This window comes from Capsicum annuum, chromosome 4, assembly GCF_002878395.1.
Source record: "Capsicum annuum cultivar UCD-10X-F1 chromosome 4, UCD10Xv1.1, whole genome shotgun sequence".
NCBI classification, from domain to species: domain Eukaryota; kingdom Viridiplantae; phylum Streptophyta; class Magnoliopsida; order Solanales; family Solanaceae; genus Capsicum; species Capsicum annuum.
Window position 1 is genome coordinate 193,669,432 of NC_061114.1, and position 9,561 is coordinate 193,678,992.

A 9,561-nucleotide genomic window follows, 5' to 3' on the forward strand; every position below is an offset into this window, starting at 1 on the left:
TTTAAAATATCCTTATTATTTTAATTCTTAGTACAACGTCGAGTAGAACTTCGACCAATTTAAGTCACGAGTCAGCATTCAATATTTCAGTTAGTAGATTACTTTAGCATTTATATCACCACTTCAATTCAAGACGACAATTTTTTTATAGATGATGAACACCATTGATAAAAACAAAAAATTATGTCTCAGCCACTATCAGATAATGTATGTCATTGCCGCTAAGATTGGGCCTGCTTTTATAACTGATATACATAGAATATACAAGTTCTGGCGAGCTTCAGTGCTTAAAACATTTACCAAAAACATCTATAGCACCATATGAAGATGCACAAGCCCCCTACAAGTTCATGTCCACATTTTGATTCATCCTGTCTGGGGTAAAAGAACAGCAGAAATAATTTAAAAAAGAAGATTAAAAAAAATAAAGATAAAATATGTAATTATGAAAACAATGGACAAGCAGAACCCAGAGAAATTAAAATGTCATCCAAGAAATTGAATATAGACAATAGATTAGACAGACAAAACCAGAAAAGCCCATGATCAACGTGACGACACTACCTAATACAGCCTCAAATTGCAATAGCGTCAAATGATAGTTGAGCAAGGCATGTCACAAAACCAACTTCCCACTTCAAAATATCTCCAGTACCTCAATTGTCGCCTTCCTACATGAAAATCAGCCCACAAAACCTTCTATAAAGGAGCTAAATTACATTATCTTGCAAGAACAAGTTCTTTCATTCCCATTCTCAAACTCATCATCCGATTCACCCTCGTCACTGCAATCACAAGTACATGAAAGTAAGCACAAAAGACTTGCATGCTTGGTACAATGAAAGAACCAGTATAAAGGGTCACTGACTGATGTAAAGTGAAATGCAAAACTAAAGAAGCTGGCAACCAGAATATAGGAAAGCGACTCTTCACCAGACAAGGCATCGACATATAACACAATATTTCAGAGAAAATTACACATGCATGCTTTAACCCATAGGAAGTTTTTGTTATGAAATGACAAGCCTCGGACTTTTTGATATTGTAGGTACATATGAAATCATGGAATATAAGCAAATTCAGTTGATCCCCATATTTATAAACTAATATTCTCTTTGGCCTTTCCTTACCTTGAAAATTTATAAGCTAATATTCTCTATAGCTTTTACCTTGCCTCGAAAATTTGCAAGCAATTCTATTAATCAAAAGAAAAAAAAATTGGAATCAATTCACACATCCTAAAGCGCTTGAAGATGCAAGAGGAGAATCAAACAATATTCTAATTCACGAAATATTTTAGTAAACTAATTATACCATATGCTGCCCCTAATATGTTCAGGCAATTAACAAAACACTTCCGACTTTAGACATGTAACTAAAACACCAAGAGCCAAGCCCGTTGGTCGGAACGGTTTTACGCTACATATTTGGGAGTATCACAGCTCTTAATTACAACAAAAACACCAGATAGTTAAACCACAATTGTGATTTGTGAATATAAGGAGGAAAAATAGTCTTCAGCCAAAATCAACGAAGATATAAAATACATAAAACCTCTGTTAAACCCAGACACACTAGGGAGTCTGGAGATACTATAATATATAGTACAAATGAACAACTTGGATCTTATGCTTCCACATGAAGAAATCCAGCTAGAAACTCCTTTTCTAACCACCTCACATTCAGTTGAATGAATCCCAACTTTTTACTGTTCCTAATGAAAACTACATGCTTACTTCTTCCAGTATCGCCCTTAATCTCGGGCCTTTTTTCATAGTTGACAACTGGATACGATATTTTATTTCTCTAGCCAAAATCTCCTCTATTCCATCACTTGCTTTGGAAGGAAATTGAGCATCTACGGAATTAAAAGAAACCAAGTGGATATTATTGCGAAATCTGTTCCCTTCTCCAGAAAGTTTATTGCACTTGTAAGATCTTAGATGACTACAGGGCAGCTTCATAACTCAATCAATCAACAAAACCTCATTCTCAAATGAGGAGCTCCTAACTAGTAATATATTACAAAATAAAAATACTTATAAAAAATGTCTTGCCAAAAAAAATGATTTGTGTGCTATCCTAGGCATTGATATGTTACATCCTAGGGAAACATTGCCTTTCAGATTATACACACCTGAGATTTTTAGGATATTAGCGAGAAAGATGCAACAATCACGACGGGCAAGGCACATGGAAATTGCAGAAAGACAATTTCGAGTTGCTAAAATTGTACATATGGCATCTAGATATTTAAGGGCATCTACTCTGCATATCCACATAAAATCTAGCATACCAGATATTTTACACATGGAAGTAGATAACGGAAAGGACAAGAAGAAGAGTTCTTGAAAATTATAGCAGTTGGCAGCAGCATGGGATATTATACTACACAAAGCTACAAATGAAAGGACCTGCAACAGTCTTATCAAATGCAAGAATAATAGAAAGACATGTCGCCACCTGTTGAAGACGTTAGACACAAGAACCAAAAACCTCTGATTCCATCATCAAATAACATGCCTATCGCTCAAAGCACACAACGTTAAGTTGAATAACCACGGAATTAAGGATGAAAGCCTTAATCAAGACATTTCAAGAATATTTCAGGGGCGCAATTTGTTTCAGGATATATCTAAATCACATCTGACATGAATAGTCCAATTTTTTTAACAGACACGACAATATATATGGAACTAAAATCACTAAAATCCATTTAAGGTTGGAATGTCATAGTACTTGGTTAAACAGTTTACAATGTCTAGAATACGAATCAGCAAGAAACAAACATCAGATTGAAGATGAATAAATGGAGCTCATACCTAGGCTCAAATTCCCTTATCTCAAAAAGCTCTCCTCCAGATGTGTCCGTCCACTGCACTTTCTTTTTCTCCTTAGGGCTGGAAGCATCATCAACCTTTTCAGAAATTGTGTCACGTTCAATGCCATTGCCACCAGAAATGGGAACACTAATCACTGGTTTTTTTAAGCTACTCTTAAGAGCAACCTTTGGTGAAATATAACTGTCTTCAACAATATTAACACTCTGCTGCTGATCGTTGCCCTTGTCTGAAGCAGGACAGCTGGGCAAGACTTCAGGCTGTTGGGTAGGACCGACTTTAAGGGGAGATGGGCTCTCAAGTCCAGCGCCAGCGCGACCAAAGCATACAAAGGAGCCGCACCCGCGGACAAGCCTGTTCTTCCCGGAAGCCAGCTGGAGATCAGAATCAGTTTCTTGGTCCACCAACTGGTAATGGTTCCACGGTGCAACTCTCATGGGCTTCTCTTCGTTCTTCTGACCCAAGAGTAGAAGGGTCAGGCCCTTACTATATCCAGAAGCTGAAGACGAGAAGAAACCCCCTCCTTCTACTGCAAATAACATCAGTTCTGCTCATCTGGTCAACATGCAAATGCTTTTGTCTAGAGCTACTTCAACCTTTAGGGGAACTGCAAGCACCTGCCTCACACTGCCCATAACTGCTTGTCAGACGGTCAGCATGTGAAATATTACAAACAGAGAAAAAAAAAAGGGACAAGAAGAACACAATTATTTTATAAAAAACTCATTTCTGTAACACGTAACTGGAATCTAGTACCATCACTTTTCAATTAATTTGAAACCAGTTACATTTTTGCAATGTCTCAAAACGTTTGACAATATTCCAATTTTCATCTATACAGCTTCCACATCCATCAACAATTCTTTTTTTCATTGACCAACAAATCCATCCGCGGCCAACCCTTAGGACAAACCACAGACTTTGAAACACGGGATAAAGGGCCCACCCTTCTATCCTTCTCCACTTGAATACCAGAGCTAGTCCACATGACATAGAGCTTGAAACTGCAAACTAACTCATCCCTCAACCTTTAATACTTGAACCAAGTCCTGGGGACAAGATTTCATATGCATTTAACTATTTTACAATTTAAAGTAATATCTTTTTGTAACCATTACTCTAATATTTCTACCAGATTCACTAATACAATACATAAGTCAAATTAACTTCTTAAGCTCCCTACTCAGTCAAATCCAGTCAACAACAACAAACCCAGTGTATTCCCACATAATGGGGGGTCTGGGGGGTAAGATGTACGCGGTCCATACCACTACTCAGTCAAATCCAGTCATATAAAAAAAATACCGCAGTGATTCTTTTTCTCTGCCAAATCGCCTAAGAAAAATTATATGCACAAATACACAAAAGGCTCTAGAGACTAGAATGAGTGCCCCTGGCTGCACTACTTTTTTTCTTCTTTCACTAGTTGCCTAAAAATAATTATTCCAGACCCTACTCCATGCAGTAAGAATGCAGAATATTTAGATAACTGTCGAAAGAATTACAGTTAAAAATTTTCTATCAAGTTAATTAATTTACAATTCTTCAACATATGCTACAACACCACATGTCAAATCGAAGTCAAACTAAGTGGATTCTAAAGTCAACAGTGCATAGACACAAACTAAAAACACAAAACTATTTTGTGCTTCAAAAACAAATAAAAGGATTAACAAAACTCAAAACTAAACTCTTACCAAACTACCTATTTTGTGCTTCAAAATGAAAAGAAAACAATACGGTGATAAAAGATCAACTGGTCGTTCTTTAACAAAAATCTTCAATGCAAAACAAATCTAAACAAAAAGCAGAATTCTAGGAGCCTCTTTGGATGGGCTTATAGCTTTTGTCTTATACCGTAAATGAGGAATTCTAACAGCTTATTTTTGTCTTTTTGGCTTAAAAAGAAGAGCTTAAAGCACTTGTTTATTCTACACAAACGCTACAAAACTGACTAAAAGCACTTAAAATAGGTCAATCCAAACAAGCACTTAGATAAATGTCAAAAGGATTATAGTAAACTATTTGCAATCAAGTTAATTAATTAACAATTCTTCAACCATATGCAACAACATATGTCAAATCAAAGTCAAACTAGGTGGAGTCTAAAGTCAACATTGCATTGACACTATAGATCAACAACAGAACACACACTGAAAAAAATCAAAATTTTAAAAAATAATAATAATGAAAGGACTAACAAAAGAACAAAACTAAACTACCTATTTTGTGCTTATGGAAAAAAAAAAAAAAAACAGACGCGCTTTAATAATTATCTTCAATGCAAAACAAATCTACAAACGAAAAAAAAATAACAATAAAACTAGCACTATAAACCTCTCAGTCACATAATCAAAGATCTAAAAACTCCGAAATCAACAAAAAGCAGAGTAAATACAACATTAATATTAAGACATCAACTAAACCAAATCGAAAGCGGAACACAAAAATCGCATGGTAACATAGAAAAAACTCCGAAATCAACAAAATAGCAAAGCAAATTCAACATTAACACTAAGAAATCAACTAAACCAAATCGAAAGCCGAACACAAAAAATCGCACCGCCGCTTAAAAAACTTCGAAATCACGACAAAGCAACGCAAATTAAACATTAACACTAAGAAATCAACTATACAGAATCTAAAACTGAACACAAAAATGGCACCGCAGCATCGGAAAACGTAGAAATCACCACGAAGCAAAGCAAACTCAACATTGACACTAATAAATCAACAAAATGAAATCGAGAACCGTATATAAAAAAGCGCACCTCAGCACAGAAAAAGGTAGAAATACTCACAGATCTGAGAGCGAATTCTAGATAACGAAAGCTTCACCGAACCGGTGAATGCAACGGCAATCAATTACCGAAAATAAATACACTACGGAAAGAACAGGAAAAAATCGGCGAGGAAATGAAGAGGTGAAAGAGGAAGAAAAAGCTTTTATGCGGATATATATAAACTTGTAGTGAAGATTAGTAAATAGTACTGGAAAATTGTAGACTACATATATTACTAAAATAAAATTGATGCTACTAGTACTATTTTTAAGTGAATAAATCAGTGGTAAATAAGAAAGTGAAAAAAAAATGGAGATTGGGATAGTGACTCTGTGGCGCATGATAGCGATGATTGCCATCTATTTATTTAATTTTTTTTTTGGAGGGTTTTCGTTCTGTATTCGATACCCACATTGAAGTTTGATTAATTTAAATTCGTACCTCGTAGAGCCCCATTTGGAAAAGCGCTTCCAATAGAGTTTTTTTCCATGCCCAAGGTCGAACCCTCAACCTCTTATTAAGGGTAGAGCAGTCTCATCCGTTGTACCACAATCCATATTGGTTATTTAATTTCTTTTATTGACAAAGAAATCAGCTGTTGTTGTTTTTCGGATTCGCACAAAAATAAATTCGGATTTGGTGCAACTTTATAACATAAATTTCACTCCAGTGTGATAGTAGTACTAGACAAGCACATACAAAAAGCTTGATCAAGAAAAACAAAATCAAATTAGAAATTTGTCATTTGAAAAATTACCTGCTCAATTATTATTTATTTTAATATAAAATTAAAACTTATAATATCGTGGATTTATGTCTACTTACCTTCTTTTTCATTTTTAGCTTTAAGAAAGCGAGTGGATGAAGAGTAACAAAAGAAGCAAAGCTTTTCTTCAACTGTTTCTTTCTTACTCATCACTATATAAAATAACTTTGATTATTTCGGTTAGAAAAATAAAAAATTATACTTGAAGAAGAAATGACTTTGAATCGCATAAGAATTAATTTTCTTAAACAGATATTATTTCTATATTGATTGAAAAAATATAGGCAATTCTCTTTAAAATACAATAAAGCTCCTATTTGTAATAAAAATAAAAATAAAAATTAGACATTCCAAGAAGAAATATCTGATTTATAGAGTTAGCAAAATGAGTGACTATTCTGAATAGTTATCTTATTTTATGAACAATCATGTCTATATGAATACATATTTCGTTTAAATCTCAACAAGACTTTTAATTTGAGAAGTCTTCAAACTCTTTTCGCTTTTATTGTGAGATAATTTTACTTTATATTATATATCATAAATTATTTAATAATTATTTATTTGATAACTAAATTCACTTGAGGATCATCCAAAATTATTTTTATATCCCACCATTTGGAGAGGCCACTTATAAAATTACTGGATTGTTATTTCTTTCTTTTTGGTTTGCCACATTGGATTGTTATTATTGTGGTTAATAATTAAATTTACTAGTTCGTCTAAATCATTTTTGACTCAATAAGCCCACCAAAAAGGAGAAAAATCTCCCAGCCAAATAGGTGCTAGTGTTACACAACTTGATGTGTAGCTTGTTCTAATATTTTATTTCAATACATAGATATGTCATATTGATCTCCAAAGAATTGTGGGTGAAGAACTTGTATATATAAACTAGGTTTGTGGCTCTTAGTTCTTGATGTTATTAGTTGCTAGCCTCCGCATATAGGGGTCATCTGATTTATATACATAGGCGAAGCCACTATTTCAATTATGGGGTTCAATATTTGAAGAAAACTTAGTTGAAGGGGATTCAGCATCTACTATAGATACATAAAAGTAACTTTAATCATATATAAATGATATATTTTCCCGTCGAAGAGGACTCGGATGAACCCCTACCAAAGGACAGGCTTCGCCCTTATTTACATAGCACTATTAGCAATTATACAAGGATTATGGGTGTATTCGATACGAAGGAGATATATTTATGGAAAATAATTTAGGAAAACATGTGACATTTTTACTTCTTTTTTTTTTTATGTACTGCACATAATTAAGAATATTTATATATAATCTTGATAAGTACTGTAATGGAAGGTGGAGATGGAATAGAAGTGTAGGGTGGTGGAGATAGGGGTTACGGCCTCACGGGGAGTGGGTATAGAGCTGAGGTGTGTTGAAGGGTATGGAGGATACAAATAGTAGGCGTTTGACCATGAAAACTGAAGATGAAATAGAATGTTACTTGTGTAACTTATTTTTCAGATTTCGAAAGTCATTTTTCTTATCTTAAGAAATTTGTTATGTAGAATTTTCTTTTTAAAAATAAAAAATTAATCAAACATGAGAAAATTAAAAAATATAAACGAAGCTCACCCTCTTTACCAATTTAGGGAAGGAATACGTCAAATAGGGAGTGCCAACTCTCATTAATGAGGGAATTAATTTTCACATTGACCTAACTAACTCCCAATTGAGACAGAGACTGAACTTGTTCTTGTTTTGATCATCAAGTGTGGCATAGCATTAAAACAATTGGTGTTCACAAAATGTATCATAAAAAAAATGAAGTTAATTTGTTAATGCAAGTTGACGAATTTGACTAGTCTGATATTTTGTTTGTACTGCCTTGAATACTCATATTCGATCTCAATAAATATATCATATATTTACTTGTAACGTGTCTTATATTTTAGTATTTTTATATTATAGTCTTTTGAAGAATTTATTTTAGTAATCGTGCATGTGTAGGTGTATTTTAATAATAACTGAATTTCAAACTAAGCTATTTGAAGCTAAACGGGTAAGAAAACCACCAAAAATGAATCTATATAGCGATCATGCATAACTATGGGATTATATTCGTCATTTAGTTATATTTTGAAGAAGTTCCGAATTATGTTGTAGATTAAGGGTGTGTTTGGTATGATGGAAAATGTTTTCCTATTTTCCCTTGTTTGGTTGCAATAAAATGTTTGGAAAACATTTTCCACAACAACTCATTTTCCTCAATTTGAGGGAAAATAACAAATGTGACTCATGATCCCACCGTCACCCCTCTTCCCCACCCCAACAACACTCATATTCACATGACTCAAAAAATTCATATTTCTCAAAATTTTACATTGCTCAGAAATATTTTTCACTGTGTTTTGCTTCAATTTTTCACTGTTTGAAATAAAAAATAGTGAAACCCGAATTTTTTTCATTTCCAATGTTCGTTGAATGTATTGTTATTTTCATATGCATAAAGGAAGACTTACCTATGTTACTTTTGCTAATTGCATATTTCATTTTGTCATCGATGTAACTTGTTTCACGAGGTTGAATAGTCGTTCCGTTATATTTCTATTGATTGTAGTATCTTGAGATTGTCCTGACAAAATATTGAATAGTGTCTTCTATATTTGCTAATTAATAGTTACTTAAATTTAGTGATTGTAATATTTTAGTATTTGATATTGATATTATTTGTTATGCTTAAATTAGTTCTTACAAATTGTTGAGTTGCTAGAGGCACTGATATATTAGTTAACAGTTAGTAGTATTTTCTAAAAAAATATTTTTTCATTCACCAATCAAACACTAGAAAATATTTTTCTAAAAAATAGTCTCTACTCACCAACCAAACACCATAAAATATTTTTTGAAAAATATTTTCCAATCACCAACCAAACATGAGAAAATAAGTAAAAAACCAACTTCTTTTCCAGAAAAACATTTTCCAAGAAAATATTTTCCGATCATACCAAACACACCCTAAAATTACGTTGGTGGCACATTGGAAATAATACACTGAGGAAGTTCAGCATGTTCGGTAGGCCACTGGTCATTCCACCAAAGGTATCACGTTGAGCAAGACTGTTGCGCCACCGACCGTGGCACGCCCAATCAAATTTCCCAATTCGCTCATAATTTAGTAATAGCAAGTCCAGGCCTTTAATTTTGT

At 33.6% G+C, this 9,561-nt stretch overlaps 1 protein-coding gene across 3 annotated transcripts; it reads right to left on the reverse strand.

Moving 5' to 3' along the window:
• Positions 1 to 415: 415 nt before the first annotated feature.
• Positions 416 to 5,955, reverse strand: LOC107855066. Of its 3 annotated transcripts, none has more exons than XM_016700051.2 (3): positions 5,642 to 5,955; positions 2,823 to 3,467; positions 416 to 785 (listed from the first exon to the last, which is right to left on the reverse strand). In XM_016700051.2, the coding sequence occupies exons 2-3, from the start codon at positions 3,380 to 3,382 to the stop codon at positions 716 to 718; spliced, it is 630 nt and encodes a 209-aa protein (XP_016555537.1). In that variant the 5' UTR covers positions 3,383 to 3,467; positions 5,642 to 5,955; the 3' UTR covers positions 416 to 715. The 3 variants fall into 3 exon arrangements, with proteins under 3 accessions (XP_016555537.1, XP_047266843.1, XP_016555538.1); XM_047410887.1 differs by having other exon boundaries at positions 2,823 to 3,477; XM_016700052.2 differs by having other exon boundaries at positions 5,612 to 5,881.
• Positions 5,956 to 9,561: the final 3,606 nt, after the last annotated feature.